General features: G+C 45.3%; 1 protein-coding gene across 3 annotated transcripts; it reads right to left on the bottom strand.

Moving 5' to 3' along the window:
- Positions 1-1,356: 1,356 nt before the first annotated feature.
- On the bottom strand, positions 1,357-24,541 carry dnai1.2 (dynein, axonemal, intermediate chain 1, paralog 2). 3 transcript variants are annotated; one of them, XM_084706004.1, is made up of 20 exons: positions 24,326-24,541; positions 23,691-23,735; positions 23,422-23,520; positions 23,047-23,127; positions 22,802-22,928; positions 22,593-22,639; positions 22,051-22,200; positions 21,797-21,856; positions 21,145-21,273; positions 20,951-21,035; positions 20,494-20,611; positions 20,098-20,141; positions 19,435-19,682; positions 18,737-18,826; positions 18,041-18,128; positions 17,222-17,301; positions 13,086-13,234; positions 7,669-7,768; positions 4,844-5,029; positions 1,357-1,708 (listed from the first exon to the last, which is right to left on the bottom strand). In XM_084706004.1, exons 1-20 carry the CDS (start codon positions 24,365-24,367, stop codon positions 1,610-1,612), a joined length of 2,067 nt encoding a protein of 688 aa, XP_084562130.1. In that variant the 5' UTR covers positions 24,368-24,541; the 3' UTR covers positions 1,357-1,609. The 3 variants fall into 3 exon arrangements, with proteins under 3 accessions (XP_084562130.1, XP_084562129.1, XP_084562128.1); XM_084706003.1 differs by having other exon boundaries at positions 23,691-23,738; XM_084706002.1 differs by having other exon boundaries at positions 23,691-23,759.
- Between the last annotated feature and the right edge of the window lie 515 nt (positions 24,542-25,056).

Here is a 25,056-nt window from a genome sequence, read left to right on the forward strand (position 1 = left end):
TGTCGGCTCCCAGAGCTCGGTGGGAGGAAGGGAGCGGGCAGACGAGGAACAGCTCAGGTCCCTTTGAACCTGGTCTCCTGGCACCTGTACCTGACTGACGCAGCCTGTACAAAGTTAGGTTAAGGGATGAAATGTTTGTGTCTCCAAAAGCTGTAAAAAAGAAAAAAAAAAACGGAATGGAAAATAAACGGTGAGATCGTTTGTACAAACACGCATGCAAGAATGCAGGCATGGTTGTGTGTACGCAACATCAACACACTCACACACACACACACAGACAGACAGACACCACTTGCCGAGGCCATTGAAACAGGACAAATATGAATCAAACAAGCTGGAACATTCAGCAACCGATCAGAGGCCCAAAATGGCTGTGTAATGGAAAAACATATACTGGCAGCGACGCAGGCCGGGTCAAGAGTGTCATGGTCACTCCAACACGCCGGTGGTCTGCAAACAACACTGTTACATAAGGAGCTTCCCATTGTCCCCTTCAATGCGATACTCCACGCGCTCTTTTTATGGCACCGTGCTAGGGGCAACCCACACATGGTCGTGGGTGAGAAAGAAAGCAGTCCCACACGCCAGTCTCCCCCTTCGAGTCAGAGCATGCCTATTTGTATATAATGTGTTTTGCAGGGCCCAATTAAATATTACGACGCAAATAAACTTGAATGTGAAGTTGTGATTCATCTTTGGCGGCGATGTGGGTGGGTGGGGGGGGGGCGTGCGTGCACGAGAGAGCAGTCACGAGAAAGCAGTGAGAGCAACGAGAAGTGACCGAGGCGAAGGTTAAGGCTCTGGGGTTGGGTGGGCACGTTTGATTCAAGGCAGAGGTACAGTGCACTGGCAGCCCCACTGTACAGAAGATCCGGAGCATTAGCTGACGGAAGAGTTTCGACAACCTACATAGGGGGAATAAGGAATAAGCGACTCGCAATGAATCCTTTACGTAGGTGTAAAACATACTTGCGATTTGCCAAAGGGCCCAACTCGACAGTAGATAACTACTTAGACAAGACAGGCTACCGTCGTTCGACTACATTTCCATGTACATGTATTTCCTCGCATCCTATTGTCAAATGCAGAAGTTCCATACCGGTGTTAATGGTGGATTGACAACTATGGAGGTTATGTTGTGTTTGTAGCATGTCTGCAAGTACAAGTCTTAAGTGTTCAACCAAAGCATAACTGTATTGTTGACTGTATACTTGATTTCTCAGAGCTCTACAAATAGAAAAGGGTTCTGATCCGTGTCTTTCAAACTCCTACTGAATTCAAAGAGGATGACACCTTTTCCAATAAAATCTTTCAAATTAATCAGTCTTCCTTGTCTACCGAGTCATTTGCTTTGAGTTCTTTTTGACGATAGGTTTAATCGGATTGCATCAGACATTTAAACAAGTAGAATGCAGACAAGTATTGACTCACAGTTGGATTCTGGTACAACAGATCAAAGTAAGCGGGTTTATATACAAGATGAGATACAAATGAGATACAAATGTAATTTCAAAAAGTAATATTAGGTTGGGGGGGTCACTTTAGTAGCACATGACTGTAGTTAGGCTGGTAAAGGTGGGGGTCTGGGAGATGCGATTCCTGTGGGGTCTTAAGAGCTGGCCTCTGGCTCCCTCAGCAAGCTCAGAAGCTTCTCCATCTTGGCGACCTCCACCTCTGGACCCTTGGGCAGCTCCTGGCCCTTCTTCTCCTGGAGGGAGGGAAAAGAAACGGGAAACAGAGAGAGAGAGAGGGAGAGATAGAGAGGGAGAGATAGAGAGAGGGAGAGAGAGAGAAAGGGAGGGAGAGAGAGAAACGGTTCAGTGTTTAGTGAGCTTGGATGTTATGTGGGCGCAAACGAGCACTTGCAACAAGTTAATGCAGATCCAGTGTTTGTGTATGCCCGTAAGCAAGAAGGAACGGGCAAACTGAACATTAGACAATTAAATTCAATTGACAATGAAAAGCAACCCCTATGTCAAAGGGCCACTTAGAACACTCCATCACAGGGAATAATGCATTCTACAAATTGTCTTTTTATGGCTCTGTGGTCAAAGTGCTTTCCACAAAGAGAGAATAAGGTGAAATTCATTAAAACACTCAATCTGGGCAGGGAAAGTGGAAAGTGACAAATTATACCAAGAAATCTGCAGACTGAGAGCAAGAGAAAAGAAAAAGAAACGATTTAGATTTTACCGGTACTTAACACTCATCCTTGATTTGAAACGCTGTGAGGTAGGGCCGGGGAGACCTCAACTGTGGTCTTGCTTTTCTTTTCTTAAATATATAATTCTGGGGCCTTTTTTGACAGAGACAGACAGAGACAGACAGGATACATAGGGTAGAGAGAGAGAGAGAGAGAGAGAGAGAGAGAGAGAGAGAGAGAGAGAGAGAGAGAGCGAGAGAGAATGAGAGAGAGAGAGAGAGAGAGAGAGAGAGAGAGAGAGAGAGAGAGAGAGAGAGAGAGAGAGAGAGAGAGAGAGAGTGAGAGAGAGAGAGAGAGAGAGAGAGCGAGAGAGAGAGAGAGAGCGAGAGAGAGAGTGAGAGAGAGAGAGAGGGGCAGACATGCAGAAGCGGCCCGAGCCGGAGGCCCGAGCCGGAGTCCCGAGCCGGAGCCGCTGTGTCAGGAAGCCGTACGGTACGTGCCCTCCACCGGGGCACCCCCCGAGGCCTGGCATTTGTCCTGGCTATTACTAAAGGTTCCCACCCATCCACCCCTCCTCCATCTGTCCATATCTTCCATCGTCGCTGTGGTTACAGACATCTCTGACGAGGCATAATGTCCTGGGGGGTGCAGGGGTAATTGAATGAACGTAGATGAAGCCTTTTGTCTTTCGGACAAACACTGGTCTGCGTCAGGGTTAACGAGGGGAGTCGGCTCAGGGAAAGCTTGCACCGTTTCTGGGTCCACGCGGCTGTGCGCGCGAGTGCTTTCTGTCGGGTCGTCGAGTCAAAGATCTGGCTCTGGCACAGATCATTCTCTGAGTTCGCGAATGCGCCCCTTGAACCTTGAATTATTCTATGTTTGTGAAAAACATCATGTAAGGCTCGAGGCTGAGATTGACCGTCTCCTCTCTTATATGTGTTGGGATGACGTGTTATTTGTTCCTGTGTAATTAGATGCAGCCTAACTCTCATGCACATATTTTGAAATGCAAGGTTTCTGTTGCTGGAAAGACTGACATTCCAAGATAAAGAACTTGATTGGTGGGTCACAGACTGCCGACATTCATTGCCTGTATAGGATGTGCAACCAAGTAGAAGGACTTTTGGTGCCACCTGTAAATGGGACTGTAGGTGCACTGGGGTCTAAACTAGGACATAGGGTCTAACATCTGGGTCACTTGGTGCGTCAGCAAAGCCTGCTATTTCACAAGACCACTGGGTGTTGGTGGTGAACGTGGTAGACAGTATGGGATGCCATATGTGAGAATAACACGATTTCAGGTCTGAGAGAAAAAGAGAGAGAGAGATTCAAATGAAGCCCTCTGTCCATTCACTCGCATGCAAACCTAACCCATCGGAACGGAACCATACAAATAAACCGTAAATAAATAAAGGATTTATCCCTTTGCTCTGCTAGCTCGTTCATTCCTGTCCAAAACACAGCCATGTGGACGCCTCATCAAGTCAGGTGCTGTGATCCCTTCGCTAGCGTGAAAGCGCCGATCCGACAAAACCCATTTCCAATGAATCACTGGTGACTCATTGAGCAAAGCCATCGTCCGTTGTGACACACACGACTGTTGAAAAGCGGGGAGCAGAAGTGACGGCAGGGCCATGGCTGACCCCCAAATGGCCCTAATTAAGGCCAGTGAGTCACAGCCCTATTCTCTAGCCCTGTGGTTACTGAGAGGACGATGACTCCAAACAGCACGTGGGGCCAACTGTGATCGCCAGTAGCCATAACAGGACGGACACGTGGAGCAGGGCCGCGTGGACGCCTTTGAGGGCAGCGCCACATGGCCCTCCTTCTTCACGTCCCTCAAGGTCCAGGCCGTGGGCAGGGACCCTCAAACACCTGAGATGAGACGGGCATCGTCCGTCGACTCAAAACCCACTGGCAGTTTGAACGAGAGGGGACACTGCTGCTTTGACTGGTGCAAACTGGTCAATGGTGCAAACCAATGCAGAGTGCGAGTGCGAGTGAAGGAATAAGAGAGAGACCCCCCGTAAACCCCTCCCAATGAGCAGGGAGAGAGAAAATGGGAGCCTTCTTTTATATTTATTTAGTCAAATTCATCTGGGGGTAAGTATTGCTTGTCAAACCATTCTAAACTTCCGATGACATGGTCACATTAAAGGTAAATGGACTCCCATCAAAACCCCTCGGTTGTTACACGTGGACTATAGTGATCATACTGTTGTGAGTCATAACCGATTCCGTATCCAACCTTGATCTATGTGACGCACCATTTTTTCCTCAAGCCTTTCGTTATACAAAGTTGAACAAATAAACAAATGCATCCGTCAATAACTGTTTTGAGCCAGCTTGCCACACTTGCCTGTACAATAATAAATCAGGCTTTGCCTTGCGTGCAAAACGGGGCTCGCTCGAGATTATGCACAATTTATTGATACTTCCAATTGCCTTCTTGCGGTTGACATTTCAGCCCGATCGATCCTTGCAATACTAGTACCGCCGGGTAAAGCTGCAATCTGATTGTGTGTGGGGGGGGGAGTCACCCTGTGGCTTTACACGGGAGCATAGCATAGCATAGCATAGCAACAGTCTACACGCTTGTGTCAGTCTGTTTATCTTCGAGTGGGAACTGTGTTTGCGAGGCTGACCGTGAGGCAGTTCTAAGAGCTCTGTTTCCGGAACCTACCACTGGGATTCCCTTACCTTGGGTTTCTTGCGGAGGTTGGGTGAGAGCTTGAGGCTGGTGACGATGCCTCGGTCGTCGCCTACGATGAGGATGGGGTGGACGGGGTTGAACTCCACGTGGGTCAGCTTGGTCTTCTTCTTGGCTACCACTGGCTGCTGGCAGATGGCTTCGTACTTGTTGATGCTTAGGTCAAAGATGTGGACCTGAGGGCACAGTGATACTGAATGGGAAAAGTGAGCGGGTGAAAGACGAAAATGTGCCGTTTGTTCATTCTGGAACATTCATAATGGTAGCGATATTTTGCTATTCACTTTTGAATTAAATCATCACACAGTGGTATTGTGTAGGATATATCCCAAGTAACATGAATAATATGAAAAGGATGCGAATGGGTTTAACATCTGTGTGGATGACAGACGGCTTTGCTGCATACATGACTGTACCTTTTAAATGAAGGCAAAGTTAGGCCTGAATCAGGCCTAAATGAATGTTCAATGCATACAACCTCCAAGTAGAGGTGAAACAGTAATAGCCAATCAGACTGGTTCTGAAAGCTGTCTTGTGTGTGCGAGTGCATGAGATAGAGCAAGAGAGACAAGTGAGAGGTCGAGGCTGTGTGTGTTTGTAATGCATTGCAGCAACGCTCAAAAAGGCTATCTTGTGCAAGGAAGTGTTTCAGCATTTCTTGTAACGTACCGCACGTGTGTATCTTGCCTATTGTACAATTTTGTGACCGCAACTAGCCCACAGAGAACTGTCAACAGCCTGCTAATGCTTGTGCTAATTCTTCTGTGAAATTAACTGAGGAACATCAATTGGATTCCGGGAAGTGTGTGCGTGGGGGGGGGGGGGGATTTGATTATACATGTAATCCAACATAGTGAATCCTAGTCACCTGTCCTCCAGTTAGCTCAAAGGCAGCTCTGTGTATTTCAGCCAAGGGCTCATTTACCATATTAGTCACCAGAAACGTCCACACAAATGCATGAGTCACACCACAAGCGCACCACAACCAGCGGCTCATTTACATGAATTGTACGCGCAAATGTCCATGGCAATGCCTGACACGCGCCACAAGTGCACTCAGGAATATGACTGTGAGGCTGCTGAAGTTGTACGACTGATTCAGACAGCAGGTGCGAGGCTCAGGGAGGTCCAGGGCCCGGCTCTACACTTGGAGGTCAATGGGGGGGGGATGAAGACAGACAGAACAAGGTTTTTTTTCTTTTCTTCTCCCGCTCACCCCTTCCCTTCTGAACCTTGGTCGGGCACGATCGTATCCATATCGGTCCGAGTGAAGGGCGGCAGGGAGGATGGAGGCCGTGGGGGCTGGAGGAGCCCTTTTGTTAGCGCTCGCTCATCCCCTGTTCTCATTGGCATTCATGGGTTTACCGCCTGAGGTTAGACGGTGAGAGACCCTGACATTTGAGTATCACCCATCAGTGCGAGACTGGGCTGTCGCCATGGGGATGTACGTGAAGGAGTAGTGCAGAGTTGCCCTAGCTGGGATTCCGGATGGTGGCAGAACACAGAAAGATGTTCTTTTGGGAGTGTTACGCAACCCAAAAACCACACCGTTGGAAGTTGGCACAACAAACTTGCATGAACAGTATGCCGAAATGTAAGAGGTGAAATTCTAGTGACGTTGAAGAGATGTTGACGCAATATAAGTGCTTTATAAATAAAATACATTTGTAAATCATGTATTCATTGTAAAAGATTGACGAGTTTAAGCATGGTTTGGTAAACATTTCAATCACAGCAACCTTTCTCAGACACCTGGATTCAAACGAAACATGCCATGTTCCATATTCATAATACTGAATATGCTTTAAAAAAGGTAAGCAGTGCCAAAACCCATTTTTGCCATTGTTTCTAAGCTAATGGGTTTGACTAATTGAAATTCTGTATACACGCGTGGGACCTCATTACAAATGATTCTCTTAGTGTAAAATCTAGTGAACTAAAGGAAGGTTTGTGTAATACACCGAAATGGTTGCTGCCATTTTCATTGTTTAATTTGATGGCAGGTTTTTCATTTAAACCGTTTTAATATTGTGTATATATGTGAAATATTACACCATCAGGACATTCTTATAATGATACTTCCATAATGATTATTAACATAGCTATGTATGAAGCTACTAAATTACTAAGATACTAGTCCAAAGATTCGTGATCTGCATATTGCTTCCTCTTCGCCATCTGTCTCAGCCAACAGTGTTATTTCCTGACCAGGGAGAGGTTGGACAGGATTCAACGTATTACGCAAATGCTGCCATTCGCCTCTAAATTCCTCCCATTTATCCTTGATGATATTCATTTTGCGCAACGGAGCAACAGCTGGGAGCAAAGGGCCGTAGGCAGGCTGTTTCCTGGCCCCCGCTGCACAGACGAGGCGAGCCTCGACGCATCACTTTGAGGACCAGACAGAGGACAACTGGCTGGCATACTAACAACACGCTCGACTAACTGACTACAAATGATGGCGGCACTAAATCGAAAGGTTCTTGAAAATAACCGAGAAGAACAACGCAGATCCCCAAACGACCTGGTTTCGAAACTGAAAACACGTTAGACTTACAGAGGGAGTACAGAAAGACTTCACCATTAAGACTTATTGGCACACTATGTTGTGTTGCCCTTTTTGGCAAGATACATTCCCCTCGCACACATATGATACATGATTATATGACTATATTGTGTATATTTAGCTGGAGCTGAACCAAAGCAGTACTGGCAGGAAGTTCAGAGCAGGTACGAGGTAGCATCCTTCGGCTGTCGTTGAGCCCGGTAGTGGGGAAAAAAAACGAGCATTTCCAACTCTGGTCGTTTGACTTACCTTGCCGTCCGTGGTAGCAGCTGCAAAAACTGTGGAGGAGTATGGAGACCAGGCCACATCTCCAACAGGGGAGTTCAGGTCAAAGGTGAACATCGGCGTGCTGAAGAGACAGGTGCATAGATTAGGACAAGTGGATGTAAGAGTCTGGGCAATTATGAATTCTTATGTTTTTTCACAGCACCATTCGCACTGAACCTTTTTCTTGCACTGTACAGGTGTTACCCACTTAAAGGTACAATGGGTTCAATTAGTATAGTAGCGAAAAAATTCGGAGGCATTTCTCTGACCGGTAGTCACTTGCCGTGCTCAGGGTTTCCGGATTGGTCTACTGTCTTTGACCGAAGCAAAAAATGGGTGCTAGTTTCATTTCACATGGCCTGCACTTACTGCTCTGGGCCCATGTGACTTTGTGGTGTCTCTTTGAGCGTTAGTTTTTACCAGCCTCTTAATGTCTTATCAATGTATGGATGGTTAGTTTTTTCAAAGTAATTTGATGTGACTTTCATGCGTTTTATGTTGTTTCTGAGCCAATAACCTAAGACTCGTAATGTGATGGACAATAAAGTTTTTTGAATCTAGAAGGCTACACACATCTGTTTAACTGCCGGCGGGCTCAAATGGGAGACAGATGCATCGTAAACATGAACCTGTAGGGTGCAGAGTGGCAGTTACTTGAGCTGAACTGCAGGTGCAGGGGGAAAAGTACAAAACATGAGGATGGCAGCATGTGTATGATTTTATTCAGAGTGATAATCACATCACTGTGACCAGCAACCCAAAGGACCACAGGGGGTAAAACTAACCCCAACCACGTCCATGGATTTTTACACTAGTTAGTTGTGACCTTGATTTGTGATTGGTGGACAGACATTCATAATAAATCATGGCTAATGTATCTTTACAACAAAACAATAAATACAAAAGTCCCTGCACCAGCACAGCCTTCACAGATCAGTCAATGTGTTTATTAGCATGCTGGCAATTCCCTGCATGTCTATTGGGATTAAAGTATGCTTGTTATGAAAATCATTCTGCTCGTTAGATGAGTTGACTACACACATCAGCAGCCTTGTGTCCAACTACCGTGAGAGCGGCATCAATTAGCATCTGATTGCAGCACTGCTGTCAACTTTCAATCAGCTTTCCGTATGTTGGTGATTGTTCCCTTGAGGCCTCAGGCAGTGCTGCGCTGGGCAGAATATCTCCCCCCTGTTCTTGACTGTATTCCCTGATGAGACGAATTGCCAGAATGAGGTCCGTAACCACATGAAAGCCTCTTTGCTTTGAGTAGAGACGTTCTCAGCCCGCATCCTCGTAAGCTCAAAGGATTGCGAGAGAGATATGGATTCCTTTTTAACAACAAAATATCTTATGGAATCAGTGTGTATTTTAAAGCCGTTTGCTGACCGAAAAAGTGTTATTGCAATGTGAATAACTCTACGTCTGATTGTTACCCATAGTAAGAAGGTACTGGTACATATTCTTCTATTTCTAATTTGATAGCAGTCTTTAGGAGAATTCCACCTACTCATAACAAGAGGAGCCTGGAATACAAACCCTCAACCAACTACAAAGACACTCTCTCAGACTGCTCACAAAGCGCTCGTCCCACAGTCATCTCATTAAGAACCTTCTAGAGAGGCTCTGAAGAGGTGACAGCGACCCCAGACCGTTTCCAATGCTAGCCCCTCACAGAATAAGATAATAAGACCAAAGCTTTCCAACAAAGAAATCCAAAACACTTTGGATGTGAGACTCAACCCGACTGGAATGACAAAATAGACAGAGATACTGCCGCAAGGTCGTGAGGAGAAGCATTATGGCCAGTCTGGCCCCCCTTTTTTGCCAAGCACCTCCACAGTGTTCCCCGCTTCACACGGCCTGAGCAGAAACAGGACCTACAAGCCGTGGAAAACGGTGTAAATATGCTGGTAATTTTTTTTTTTTTAATATTAAGTATCATTCGCTTTTTAATAGTTATAGATGTTATCTTGCCATATGAGCCCCAGCCTGTATTATTGATTCATTTTCTTTCTTGTGTTGTCTTATGCTACGTTGCACTTCTCGTTCGACATGGTTAGTTGATGCAATATCATGTTATTGACTGCTGTGTTCTCTTGCACTTGACAACATCTGTCACTAAAAACGAAGAAAGATTTTCAATATTTGCTAATCATCAAATTCTCTTCAGATAGCCATATCAACATTAGGTGTTACATTTCTTACACCATTATGACTGGGTAGTGTTAGCCTGGCTGCCAGCCCACAAAAGAAATTGGTCGGGAAGTTGGGTCTGGAGGGGCTCGTATTGGGGACAAACTACATAACACCAGGAGCTGGGCGGACCAATGAAATTTCCAGGGCGGGCTTTATACGATGATGGACAGATGATCAACAGTAACGTAATCAACAACGGCACGAAAGAGCGCTTGGGTTGAATTTGTTTTCAACAAACAACATATTACGTTGCTCTGATTGGTTGTAGGTCTATCCAATTGAGCGAAGAGGCATTTGTTTTATGAGTTTGGTTGAAACACGCCCCATAGTCACAGCCCAAGGGAGAGTTATCAGACTTATATTCTGACTAGAATTATGAGTATGACAACGTCAGGCTAGGGTAGTGTCTCAAGTTAGTATGAATTCCACACTAGATATACATATATATATATATATATATAATATATATATATATATATCAAATATAGTTTAGCAACACCCATCATTCTAGTACAATAGAACCACTCTCTGATCAAGCAGCCTTATCTCTTACCCCCCTACTGTCATCACTCCGCCACAATATAGCCCCTGCAGTTAGACAGGGAAGGAGAGAGGTGTGGGGAGAGGACGCATAGAAAGCCGATGGGGAGGGAGGAATGTACCGTGGCTGAACAGTGAGAAAGATCCAATCTAGAGCGCCTTGTCATGCCACAGAGACCCCCCCCCGTGCCAGCAGGCAAGTGAATAGGAACCTCTTTTGTCCTGACACGAATAAGAATGAGAGCGTTTCTTCAAAGGTCTCTATCGGTAACCTTGTCTGTCGATGGCATTGGGCTGTTTTGTCATTCAAGCCCTCTCCTCCCCGAACTCTGGGTGACGAGGCCCACCAGGTATAGGGGATCCATGACAATCAGTTAGGAGACTTGCAGGGGGGCACGTACAAGGTTCAAGGCATGAGGGCATAACAATGGAAGATTAGGAATGTGTAGGCTCGTGGCTTGATTTACCACAGAGGACCACAATGAACGTGAAATATTTTCCCTTTCCTGCATTACCCTTTTGCAACATTAAGATCATTGATCTTCTACGGTACTTTTTATTTGCACTATTTATTTGACCATTGTTTTAGATGAAGGCATCTGTTGAATTAATAAAATATACAATTCCCAAAATATACTGTAAGTGGTTTTAAAAGTCACTGTTCTGTCCATGAAAGAAAAGAAACAGCAAACTCATTAGAACCTTGTTTGTGCATTGTGCACACATGGGTTGTTAAAACTATGGCCCAACCACTACCACTGGTTGCAGGATAAACAAGGTCCACACTCACAACAAGCCTCTGAATCTGAATTAAGTATGTTTTACTTTCCCTAAATATTGAAAAGCAGATGCTGGTCCACATCCGAATTCCGCTCGGATGACAGCTCGATGCCAAGAGTCAGGTTGAAGGAGTGCTAAACATGACCATAATATATAGATTAAGTTCAAAAAGGTGGGGGGGGCAATAACATTTTCCTCGTCTGAGGATTAGATGCAGAATTATTACCGTGCACACAAAAAATTTGCAAAGATGAAGAAAATCCGACAGCTCATACGTTTTCATGGCAGTAGTAGGTCTTTTGGGAATCTGTGCTCATTTCAAGTGGGCTGACGGCACAGAGATCCAGCAACAGATATATGGATGGCGAGGGTGGGGGGCTGTTGAGCGATGGAGAACGTTTATCACTGGGCTGAGCCATTGATTCATGAGAACCTCCTTACACAGACAGGGACTAAAAGAATACTGTAGGTCTGAGGTAACGCCTTCCTCTTAAAGTCAAAGTTCATTCCGCTGGAAGTGTATCGATGTAGGAGCTGTTTGACAGAGCTCTGTCTGCACCAGGCTCTCCTTTGTCTTTGTAGTCATAACAAAATGAATATGGGAACGAGGGCTGGGGTATAATAGCTACTATGAAACACCGTTTGAATACAGAAACCTGGACTAAAGGCTCCAGTAAACTTTGTCCGAGTATGCTGCAGCTTTAGTTCCAAAACGGATTTGACGTCAGTGGAACATTAACGATATTTGGTCGGTTGTGGGCTTGGACTGAAGTCTGTGGAACCTTAAGCTGGTCCTGGGTGGAGTGTCACCTCCTCTTGCATGCGTGAGAGGACAGCGAGGAGGGAGTCAGATGGCTGAGCAGTTAGGGAATCAGTCTGTTCATCAGAAGCGCTAAATGATGTGGTGTCTTTGGGCTAGGCACTATACCCTACTTAATTCAGGGGAATGTTCCTGTAGTTACTGTAAGTCACTCTGGATAAGAGCGTCTGCTAAATTTAAATGTAAAAAGCTATCTAGGAGGTGCAGAACACAGAAGCCCTTATGAAAAGGCAATCATTAAAACTATTTTTTTTAATTGTCTACAAACATGATTGCACTTTAATAAAGGGTAATTCTCGATCCCGCATAAACGTAATCTATCCACAACATTATTATTTTTCTGGTTACAAACATTTTGTCCCAAACATGGGCCTAGTTTGCGCTGTAAGCATCAGCCATCCTTGGAACCAGTGCAGCAATTATTAGCTAGATAATTATAACCATTACTTAGTCAAGCGAACCATTACTTTTGACAACAAGGGGGGATGTCTAATAGGTTTGTCAAATCATCTGGCAGGTAAATTATATTGTGTCCAATCATGTGCAGGAGAGGGTCATAAATATGCAGCAATTACAATGATGAATGTGCATTCATTCAATTTCCACAGTTTGTAATGCAGGCCAATTTAGCTGAACTTGAAACACTCTTGAGGATATTTTGGTTTGCCATTTGTCAATTTGACAGTCGTTGACAAAGTAGGGGCTATCCTCTATTGGCTCAGCATTTAATCGCTGTTTAGAAAAAGTAACGATAAATTACAAATCCAATGGAAAAGCGCATAATCTCTCTATGACGTTCCAGTATTTGAACAACACTTGACAGTTTGAATAAACATTCACCTTGAGCAGTTTCAAAGAAACTGTTGGAACCCACACCTAGGAAATCCCTAGTCAAGAGACTTGAGGCTGGCTATACATTATCCAACCTCAATAGGTCCTCGCAGTTCAGAGCCTTTCACATGGTGGTTGTTGAACAGCCAGCATTCTGATGTACATGCAGTCTGATATGGCATTGACGGATGTCCCACACCACAAGACTCTGGGTCCACACATGGCTTACTTGATGGTGTGGTCCCAGATCTTGATGGTCCAGTCAGAGCTGCAGGAGATGAAGACCTTGGGGTGGAAGGGGTTCCACCTGACCGCATCCACCGCCATGTTGTGGGCGTCGAATGTATCCAGGAACTGGCTGGAGTAGGCCTTGGAGCACTGAGAAAAAAGGGGATCAAAGCAACATTGCTGTTGACGTCCACTTAGCCATGGAAAGGCCAACCTCACCCATATCAAGTTTTACTTGTCAAATAACTTGTACTGCTAAACTGTTATAAACTCTCACTACCTAGCCATTTCTATGTAACTACAAGGTTGTTATCATAGGTATTGCTGTGTAGTTACATGGTAGTTCATGTAACCTTAATGTGAAGTGTTGCCCAATGTTGTCATACTTTACACATAACATTTCCATAAAGCAAAAGCCTTGGTACCTTACTAGACGCCTACACATTCTTTATCATGTAAATATATTCTCCATTTCATGCCAGTGAGATGCAAGGTCAGGCATTCAGCTTGAGGAGTTAGGGAAAGTAAAAGCATTACTTGTTTTATATGTGGTTAGTTAGCCCAGGGAGAACGCTGTTGTATTGCACACTGTGGACCACAGCACCATGCTCTGAGTAGTTTACATTTACATGTATTCATTTAGCAGACACTTTTATCCAAAGCGACTTCCAAGAGAGAGCTTTACAAAGTGCATAGGTCACTGATAATAACAACAGGATAGTCCCAAAGCATTGCGGGTAGCCAAAACAAGAAGCACACATTGTGAACAACCAAAAAATAAGTGCCAAAGGGAAAAACCATGAATCTCTGCGTGCAAGTGTACCTGTTCAAAAAGTAGCAGCAGTAAAAATACAAATAAGATGAACTAAAATAGAATATTTTGCAGCGAATTCAACAGTTTAAATCAGTTGCCACAAACCAACAAGAGCAACAAGTCTCTAAGCAAGAGAGACTTGAAAGAGTGTTTCAGTAGAGTCCGCACAGTTGGCCACTGAGCTCTGGACGTGTTGGAAGGTTTCGGGAGGAACAGCAGAGCTGAGAGGGCCGTGCAACATTTTATTTTAATTACAATAATATCAACGAATCAGAGCAAAGCTCCGGATGGGTCGCTGTTAGGAGACAGTGATCATCCATCAAAGACCTGGCTCAGCACGACATACTCGAGACAATGCGCATTCCATCACAGCTGTCAACATCCCTAGTATTTGGAGGATGAAAGTGCCTTTTGGATCCAGGAGCACTTTCAGACAGCTATCAAAAAACCTGTGGTACCTTTGCGGAATGTTGCGTTCGGCACAGTATTTCCATGTGTGATGGATGCCACTTGGATATTACATAGCAACAGGGGGTCCACTAAAGATACTGGTTTGGCAAACCTATCTGGCTTCGTATGCAAGATGTGTTTCAACAAAGCTCTCCAAGCTGAAGGTAATGAAAGAAAATGGCCTGTAGGCTAAACATCCAGGCTGCTTTAATTATCATCTTGGCAAGCCCAGGAAATTAAGTCACATTTAAGAGATCAATACAGTTCTTGCCCATGTTGTGTTTTGGGGAGGGAGGGGCAACAGTGGGTACAGTGTGTAGCAGAATGACAGCGGATAGTCACTCTGAGGCAGTGGGAGATTAGACCTGTCCTGTCTGTACCCCAGGGTGATGAGTCAGAAGAAATGGTGACAGACAGGAACTGATATATCAGATGTGTGTGAGAGAGGGAGAGAGAGAGATAGAGAGAGAGAGGGGGAGAGAGAGAGAGAGAGAGAGGGGGAGAGAGAGAGAGAGAGAGAGAGAGAGAGAGAGAGAGAGGGAGAGAGATAGAGAGAGAGAGAGAGAGAGAGAGAGAGAGAGAGAGGGAGAGAGAGAGAGAGGGGAGAGAGAGAGGGAGAGAGAGAGAGTGAAAGAGAGAGAGAGAGAGAGAGAGAGAGAGAGAGAGAGAGAGAGAGAGAGAGAGAGAGAGAGAGAGAGAGAGAGAGAGAGAGAGAGAGAGAGAGAGAGAGAGAGGAGAGATAGAGAGAGAGAGAGAGAGAGAGAGAGAGAGAGAGAGAGAGAGAGAGAGAGAGAGAGAGAGAGAGAGAGAGAGAGAGAGAGAGGGAGAGAGAGAGAGGGAGAGAAAGAGAGTGAAACAGAGAGACAGGCGGAGATTAATAAATTAAAAAAACACCGTAAAGGCCAGATAGAACCAATATCTTCTACATATTCAATACTTGTTTCCTCGATTGGAAATGAAAAAGAGAAGGTATCGTGTCATATGAGGACTGAACCAGGACTATTGTGTTGTAATGAAATATACCCAGACACACCCTGCCACCATAGCTCGAATGCCTCTAAAAGATGACACTGAAAACAAACAAATGAGCTGTTAGCATCTCTGATGTAGAGGAAGGAACCCTTGTCAACACAGCATGCTTCAAAATCTAATCAGCTCAAAACCCCAATTAGCATTTGCGCAGCTATCTGAAACGCATCAATGAACCTTCAGCTAGCACGGTTGGCTAACTTGGCTCATGATATAAACAAAGTTTTTGAGAAATTAACATAAGTAGGCTGGGGGGATACATTCATCACAATCAGGGATTCAAATACTATGCTGGAGTTCATTTTTAAAGGTAATCTCCCATCTTTCTGCATATTACTGCAGAGCACATACTTGGCCCATATGCCAAATGAGGAAGGGACAAAAGCCCAAAACGACAGCTGTACACCAGCTTTTCTTTCTCAGGTACTCAATAAACGCTTAACACGCCAAACAAGACGGCTTCCCAGGGTACCCAGAACGACGGCATGTCCATTGCGCCCACAAACCCACATGATGCCATACTTTGGATAAAAGCATCTGCTAAATGAATACGTGTAAATGACAACACGCACTTCGGCATCCGTAGGGTCACACACACACACACACACACACGCACGCCAACAAAAACAACACATCCTTTTTTCTATCTGGCATTCTAAGAGCCCCGTGCCCTCCCCTTCAAACCTTAAGAGGTTTTAATGAGAACACTTCCTCACTGGCTGATAGTGGTGCAATGCCAGCACAGCAGGATATTGCACACCGCGGCACAACCCAGCGAGCCTGTATTTCTCAAAAGAGACAGAGTGGGAGACAGCCATGTGGTCTCATTATGTGGCAGGGTGGGGTTTTTGTTTTTGGAAGGGCCCTAGTAGGAGAGCAGTCAGCAATTTGGCGTGTGGGTGGTAAACGTCCAAGGGATCAAGTTGAAAGCAAAACAAATACTTTCCCACTTAATGATACTTTAGGGCTAAGAGCGAGAGTTGGTTGTTGTGGTCAGGAATGGTCGTGGCCCAACAGGAACTGGCAGAAATGTCGTTTTCACTTGACAGATACTCAACAAGCCGTTTGTCCCTTACAGAGCATTTTGTCATCTTCAACCGAGTTGCTGCCTGACTAAGCTAGCCACGGTGAGCTTGACCATAAACTCTGATAGGCTAAACCGATAAAACTGTCCAAAAAACAAGACAAGGTGAGTTTGGTCTTAGATAACACAAATCCGCACCAGTGGATGATCAGACAACTTCATAGGCAACAGCATTACACTTGGGAGACGCAAAGTTTTTACTGGACTAACTTTCATGGTTTTTCCACAGCGTGGGTAGATAGATAGGGTCCCTTGTAGGCGTGGAAGATTGGCAACGTCCCTCGAATATGTACAAATGTAAAACCATCCAAAAACCATTCATGTCTGCTTTGAGACACTCTTCAAAATGTAAAAGAGGTGCTCAAAGATAGGAAGGGCACTCCCCTTTAAAGCTAGGATAGGTCATATTTCTGAGAAGCACTTTGTCACCTTTGCTGAAATAAACTTCCCATTCTGATAGCAGTCAGACAAATCAAATGCTTTGATTAAAAAAATCACATGTCTGTGGCCATCGCAGGACTGTATTCAACGCAACCAATCATTGCGTTCGGACCAGTGCAATGCTTGGCCGGGCTACTTGCCTGCCTGTCTACCTACAGTACCTGCAGGTAGTCGTCAGGCAGTGTAATGGTTCAGGTGTTTTGGGGGAGTGGCTTTGAAGGGAGGTAATGGGATATTTGGGGTGGATACTCAAGTCAAAATTGCGTGCGTACCTACCCTGCCTTTAAGGCAACCAAGATTGTGTAGATACAGGACTCACCTTGTGGATCTTTCCCTCCTCAGTGCCGACCAGGAAGAGGTATTCAATCTCCTTGTGGAAGTCAAACGAGGTTCCACAAGCTGGGCAGAGGCCGATGCAAGACAAGACAGACGGACTTCAACAAAGCAGCATGTAGTCGGGCTCAAATTCTCTTCACTCAAGCTGTACTGAAAACCTCTGCTGCACTGCACGCATTCAGGAAATAACAGATGCAAACAGTGGGCCAGAGACAACCTCCAACGGAGCAGTTGAGTGTTACCGACAAGACAATCTCAAACTTCTTTTTTAAGGAATGAACATTCATCCAACATTGCTGCCATCTGTTTGTCTGTCGTGGTGGAAATGTGAGCAGCAAATGTGAAACGGCATGATTAGCGCAGCACACCAAACGTATTATTGTCGCTGTACGGCCACACATAGGTTCCTGCACACCAGATGGTGGTAGATGGGGACTCGTCATTCTGATCTTACTGCCAAATGAGGTGTTAAAACATCTGAGTGACTGTGATTGCGTAGCAAACTCAAAGCACTACCAAACGGCTACTGCGTGGATAAACGGGGAGCCAAAAGATGAATGGAAAAGAGGGTCATTGTGACTCATTGTAATGGGATCAACCAGAGGCTCTCTGTCCCCGACCGAATGCTTTCAGTAAGAGGACGCGAAGAGTTTAATGTCATGTCGTGGTTGCCTGATAATGTCTGTGCATGTGTTGGCAAACAGTCACTCCTTCTGTTTAACTACACTGGCTGAAAAAACACTGTCTGTCTTCGAGTCATACACACACACACTCTCGCACACACACACACACACACACTTACCCATTGTGGGAAGCTGCATTCCCTCTAGTCCCTCTGACAAGGTTCCCTCCAGAGACAGTTTGATGATGTCTGTGAAGACCAGCTCGTTCTGCGATCAAACCAACACAGCTGTAAAACTGGGATGGAGGCCACGGGTATAAATCGACGACTCGGCCCAGTCTCTTGTTTCGTTTGCACGTAGACATTCTGCTCGCAAGAAACCAAGAGGCCCTCGAAACAAAGCTTTGTTTACGAGGTCCCTCTCCGTCTTGATCGTGTTTCATTGAGAAGTGTCTGCTGTTGTGTTCAGTGGCTCAAATCTGACATGTTGACTGGGCTATTTATGTTGAGGTACTAAATTCAGAGAGAGAGAGAGAGAGAGAGAGAGAGAGAGAGAGAGAGAGAGAGAGACAGACAGAGAGACAGCGAGAGAGAGACAGACAGAGAGAGAGAGAGAGAGAGAGAGAGAGAGAGAGAGAGAGAGAGAGAGAGAGAGAGACAGAGACAGAGAGACAGCGAGAGAGAGACAGACAGAGAGAGAGAGAGAGAGAGAGAGAGAGAGAGAGAGAGAGAGAGAGAGAGACAGACAGAGAGACAGCGAGAGAGAGACAGACAGAGAGAGAGAGAGAGAGAGAGAGAGAGAGAGAGAGAGAGAGAGAGAGAGAGAGAGAGAGACAAGAACGACTACAAAGGAACACAAACGTATTTCGAGGGCACCTTGACAAGAGTCCACGATACGACGCGTCCGTCGGATGACACAGAGAAGAAGTTGTGATTGTTGTCCATGTCGTCCTTCTGCCACCTCACCTGAAACCAGTACCAGCATGGGATTAGCGTAAGGGCACAGCCATGAAAGAAAAAGCAATGTATCGGAAGAGTGATGTTAACACTTGATTGAAGTATTGACTGTAGCCCAGTATGTAAGCACCCACTTTGCGATGAGCAAGACACACTGAAGATAGCCTAGTCAGCATAACCTGATTAGACAGATGGTTTGTTACACAAAACCATCTGGGAAGTCGTACTTAGAAACTGATTGAAAAAGGCAAGTGATTGTATGAACAATCTGTCCATCACCGTCTATCACAGGCTAACTTTGCCATTGGCACACCTAAATCACACCAGTGGCTGCCGGTACTTTGTCAGAGGATGCCGATTGGTCCGAACCACTGTCGTTCGGGCACTAAGAGAAAACTTGGAGCTCGGCAAGATGGATCTTCACATGGTCGTAGTGTCGCGACTCGCGAATCACCTCGTCTCGCCAGGTCATAGTAAGCCCACTCCCTCCCTCTCATTCGCACGCACACCTTTATTCCCGGATTCGCACGCACACCTTTATTCCCCGAACCGACGCAGCCCCGCCAGCCCCCCGCCAGCCCCTCCCCCATCGCTCCCACGCGACCCCGACGACTGACCTGCCACACGGGGTCCGTGTGCTTGCCTGACCTGGCGGTGCTCTTGTAGGCGGGCTGCTGGCCGTCCTCCTTCAGGCTGTAGACGGCCACGCAGCCGTCGTAGAAGCCCACCGCCACCAGGTGGGGCAGAGACGTGTGGATGTCCAGGCACATGACGCCGGACGTGGTGGGGTAGGCGTACTCCGGGTAGGTGGTGTTCTTCAGGGAGTAGAAGAGCAACATGCCGCGGCCCTGCTTGGTGAAGTCGTCTGGGAGACGGGGGGGGGGGGGGGGGGTGAGGGGTGGGGGGGGGGGGATGAGAAGGCGTGGGAGAATGAGAGGACAAAGAGAAAGATTAAGGGAGGCGAAGAGGAGGAAGACGTGGGAGGAGAATGGTGCCGGGAAGGATAGGAGTGGGATAGGATCAAGGGGATACAGATTTTTGTCATATCGAAACAGCACCTAATCTCAAAACTTGACCAGTGGTGGGTTCGCATAAGAAACATGAATGAGTGGCAGGGATTTCCAAATTTGGAACATTTACAAAACCAAGCTTCATAAAGAAACGAACATGAAGAACAGCTTTGAAATAAACCGTGGAAAGGTTTTAAAATCTTTTTGGCAGGGCATTTATGATTTTCAAGAAAATACCTATCTACAATGACACAACTGGGCGCTACTTACATGATCCGAGACCCACAGTAAACAGATCTTCGTAAGTTAGATTCCTGCACGGAAACAAGGTAAACACTCGTGGATTATTATCCATAAACAAACCAGTGCTTTCTATTACATGAATATATCTCTCCTTTATGCACCAACTGCATTATCCTCTATGACCACTTTCTCATCCTCCCTCACTGACTGACAGGCATATATTATGTTCTGGCATTGGAGCTAAATAGTGTGTCTAACATCTTGATTTCCAGCCCCATGTTCTATATCGTGGAGCACTGGAGAGGAGCTTGAAAGGGTCTAACAATGACAGATCAGTCATGACTCCAATGAGGGGACGGTAGCAGGACAGGACTCTGGTGAGGAGCAGGCAGGTTGGGCTGACGGACACGCAGTCACACTGACCAGCAGAGGGCAGTCACTGACAGCCTTTTGGCTTTGTCGTACTGGAACTTCCAGAGTGGGAGAAGGGTGCCCTCTTGCTCACGGAACTCGTCTGACGCGTCCTCAAAGTACTTGAAGTCTACAGGGGCGAGGAGAGGACAAGACACGTGCAGGCAGCGTCAAACAAAAGGTGTCAAGTAAAGAAAAAAATTGGGTACTAAAAACCATTTATTTATAGTTCAAAATACTGTCATTCATTTGTATATTTATGAATACCTTTTCAGATGCTGACACGACTTTTAATTGCCATGGGGTAATGATCTGTACAAATATGAATACTAAATACCAAATCTGCATCAGCAGCCATTGTGCTAGAATCATCCTTTGCTATGCCGTTTATATTAAGTGGGGTCATTGGGGCTACGGTTATGCTGAAATGGTTGTATTAAAAATAGAGTAGATGTTGTGTATAACCTGCCTTGTGCGATGTCATCAAATGTATTCTGGTTCACCATCCGCTCAATGATCTTTGCCACCTTGGCCACTTTGGTGATGTCATCGCTCTGAAACCAAAGTTAACAGCAACATTTGGAATGTGCTTTGAGTGCCGCTAAGGTACAAAAGCGCCATATAAATGCAGTCCATATCAGTTGAATTCCAGCGGGAGCTCACCTGTGCCTCGACCAGCATCATCTTCTTCTTGCCCTTGTCGTCCTCCTTTTTGGCGGGGGCCGCTTTCAGCTTCTCCTTATTCCTCTCCTGCTTCTGCAGCTCCTCGACGTAGGCGTCGTAGATCTCCCACTGCAGGAATGGTCCAGGTGACAGGTCAGAGGGCTCCGCGGAATGTTCCACACTATTGTCTTCACTCATCCGTGCATCCGTTTGTTCATTTCCCCTCACTGATTCGATCGATTCGGATTGAAGTGCTCGAAGGATACGTCTATGTTGTCAGTTGTGTGTGTGCGTGTGGGAACGATGTTAGGGTACAAAGTGATCAGGAATGAAGTTCTTTCATTGCTGTTAATTTTTTTAAGTTATTTTGCTCCAGGGAGTGTAAAATAAGGGCCTTACTCGCCTTCCAACTCGAACATAAAAACCTGAATCGATACATCATCTCTACACATGAACAGCTCATGGCAATACAGCGGTAGACATTATTTGTGTGAAAACCAAACTCCAATCCAGCCACGCTATTGCGGTTTATTTGGTAGGAGAGGAGCCAGTTCTAGTAAGCCTCTTTTCTGTGTGGCACACTTTGAATTGGGACTGGGACCGCCGGCAGTCTCATCAGTGCCCTGTGAGAGTCGGTGGGATATTTGGGTACCTGGTTGGCCGTCGCAGAGAAGTTAACCCGAGGAGGAGGCTCAGTCTGACATCCCCTTTCCTGAAAAGGGCGAACGTGGTGAGATTGAACAGTAAGAAACGCACATAACGTACATCCAACTGTTGACATTCCGTGAGCCGCGTCGGTATTACTTCTGAATCGGAATTCGTAACATCAAACACGTGGGTAGGTATTTTTTATCCTCCCCCAGACCATAATAGTCCCTTGTTTCCCTCTATCCTTGGCCCCCATACCCTGAGTGGGTTGTTTAGGGTCTGGGAAGCCCTCTCGCTGTAGTTGAACTGATTGATTAGTTTCTGCTCCTTCTTGCTGCCCTTGGAGGCCACGCTGTCGGTTCTTTCCTCTCCTTCGGCCTCCCCCGCATCCTCTATGCCATCCGTAGTCTGCAACAAACCAAGCATAGCATATAAACCATTCATATCAACCGGTACTGGGAAGCACGCTCAGAAGGTACTCTTGGAATTTTGAGTGTTTGGGGGAAAACTGGCAACCGTTTTCAAAATGGTTATTTCTGTGAAATGTAGCATGTAATGAAAGAAAACTGCCAAAAACGTCAAAAAATAGTTGTATAGTGCAGTGGTGCCATACATTATCTTTACAACAGTCACTTGACGGACACACACACCACCATAAACATTAGCAAAACACTCATCTCCGAATGTAAGACTAACGTAATCACTGTACAGCTCAAATCCTACAGTAATATAATGAACAGATAAATCTATGCAATGACTATAAATGTGATCCTGTTATCAAATGAGGTGATATTGTTTACCGGGGTGTCTGCTATTGCTCCACGGGTTTCCGTCACATGTGCCTCCACTGGTGTTTTTAATAGAAAGATAAATAAAGACCCATTCGTGTCATTACTAGGATTATGTCATTGGCATCATTGGCTTTCACAACCTTCCAATGGACTGAAATGGACAAAGGTTTCGAAGGCTAAACTCAAATGAATGGTTGAGCCATAAGTGAAGCCACCACCGTGAGAAACGCCTTGTTTGGCCAGCTGCCTGCGTGCTTCATCAGAGTCCTGGTGCAGAAGGTTGCCCTCCAGCAGAAAGTGGACAGCCATCTGATCGACGCTGCTGATCGGTTTGTAAGAGCGCTCCTATGGAAAGGTAAGATGCAAGTGTAAGTGTGTTGGGTTGCAGTGCATTTCCGTGGTCGTTTTGTCTCACTGTGGTCGCACTGTAAATGTTGCCGAGATGAAAGTCACTAGGCTTTACTTTGAAACTGTAACGGACGATGTTCTGTGGGGCGTGTGGGTTGTTTGCGGTCAGGATCCTTGTGAGTTCCTCTTTCAGCTCCTGGCAAGGTGAAAGGATGCATTTCAAACTTAGGAGCACTTCTTAACATACAAAACGATCACACTTCTGATTTACAACATTTCAGCTAAATGTGCCCATCACAGTAGAGTTAGGCATAAGCATCCATACCATAGTACCTGCTTGAGCTGTGTAATCGGTTACTGTAGATGTAAAGGGCTATTTTTAGGGTGCTTTTCCAGGTAACTCTAAGTTGAATCCTACTCAGCTTGACCACCACTGCAATAATGCATGCTGGACAATGTTCTCTGTCATAAACCTTATCAGGGTCCTTACCGCCTCAGTGAGGTCTAACTGGTCAGGGGGCTTGATAAGTGTCTTCCCTTGTGTCCACTCATCTCCCCCTTCACCCATTTCAGCTCCATCTTCTTCATCCTGGGAAAAACAACAATCATCGACTCGGAACAGCGTAATACACAGTGTAAGGTCCTTACAACTCAACATGCATCTTAAGAATATGGTCTAAATGTATAGGACTAGATCACAAGAGTGTGTTTGAGGACATTCCAGAGAACAAAGTTCATGCATAGTTATGTGTGACTCACCTTTTTCTTACTGACCGCTTTCGCAGCCTTAGCAGCTGGTGCTTTCTGCTGAGACAAGGCATTCGACCCCTATGACGTTTTAAGATTTATTTCTGTTAAGTTCTTGTAACAGCACATTTTCTAGCAAATTCCATCCTGATAGTTTGCTGACAAGCTCTTGCCTAATGTCAGACCTTTTGGGTTTCTTACATGGGCCCACGTCCTATCTATCATTGGCAGTTCATTATTTAACAAGTCAACACTGAGCTAATAAGGTTTAACTATATTTATGTTAAAACATCTTCAAAATCTACTATTTCATTGCTAATGGCACAGTAGCTGTTAATATAATGTTGAATTACATAAATTACGAGGTTTTACAAGACACTTAGGCTACTTAAATAATGTTACTTGGAGCATTTTGTAGCATATTGTAAATCTTCAACAGAACGAAGACCTTGAAAAAAGTTGCTAGATAGTCCCACTCCAGTAGGCTACAGTTCAGTGTTGCAAATAGCACTAGTACAGTATAGTACAGCAGAGCTTGCACTGACTACAACTATAGTAAGCCTACAGTAACAGTACAGTAGCCTACACGTTACTGTATGGCTCAAGAAAACGTTAGCTCTACAGTAGTTACTTGCTGTGTACAATACCTGCTTGGATTTCACTGTTCCTGTTTTCTGAGGAACAGACATCTTTAAAAACTTGCAGAAAACAACTATTCAGTGTTGTGCACCACAACCAATGAAAAAGAGAAAATATTTGTAAACACAAACTTAGTTGTTAATCTAATCAGGGGCCAGCTACAGTTTAGATACTTCCCCAGTTGTAGCTAGCTGTGTACATCGGTTGCCTTGCCAACCGTGTTGTCTCAGTGAAAGGGCACGCGCTTAATAAGGCACTCAATGTTTTGGAACCAGAGCCATAGATTGAGCCATGACTGTTTTGAACACATCATTTTCTGGATTAAAGATTGACCATTTAACAAATTCACATGTAATAAATGTGCACAAACGTGTATTATATTCATAGTAGATGACACTAGTTATGGAATAATCATTAAAAAAAATTATGGAAATAAGGGAGGAGGTGTCTACCATGGAGCAAAGAAAATGTATGGTTTGTTTTTATTAGCATTTGTCATTGTATGATGTTTTCGCATAATCACGACAATTTTGTTAATGATTGGACTGTAAAGTCATGAATATTGTAAACATGTCCCAGAGCCGGAAGTGAGTTGGTAGGCAGCTGCTGGTTTGCTGTTGCGCTGTAACGTGAATCTGGCGTCAATGGTCCTCAATGGTATTTCCGGTTTTGCTAATATGCCTTCAGAATAAGAGCATAGTCCGAGATGTGCCAGGATCTTTGGATTTAGAAAGTAATC

The sequence above is a fragment of the Hypomesus nipponensis genome, chromosome 9, assembly GCF_054491055.1.
Source record: "Hypomesus nipponensis isolate SF chromosome 9, ASM5449105v1, whole genome shotgun sequence".
Lineage (NCBI taxonomy): Eukaryota > Metazoa > Chordata > Actinopteri > Osmeriformes > Osmeridae > Hypomesus > Hypomesus nipponensis.

What these genes read in the sequence shown, in the direction of transcription:
- dnai1.2 (XM_084706002.1), bottom strand. Translation starts at nt 24,367, where the DNA reads ATGTCTGTTCCTCAGAAAACAGGAACAGTGAAATCCAAGCAG. An exon ending in GAACAGTGAAATCCAAGCAG is followed by an intron (nt 23,760 to 24,325) that starts GTATTGTACACA and finishes AAAACGTCATAG; the next exon opens with GGGTCGAATGCCTTGTCTCA. An exon ending in ACACGGACCCCGTGTGGCAG is followed by an intron (nt 18,827 to 19,434) that starts GTCAGTCGTCGG and finishes TACTGGTTTCAG; the next exon opens with GTGAGGTGGCAGAAGGACGA.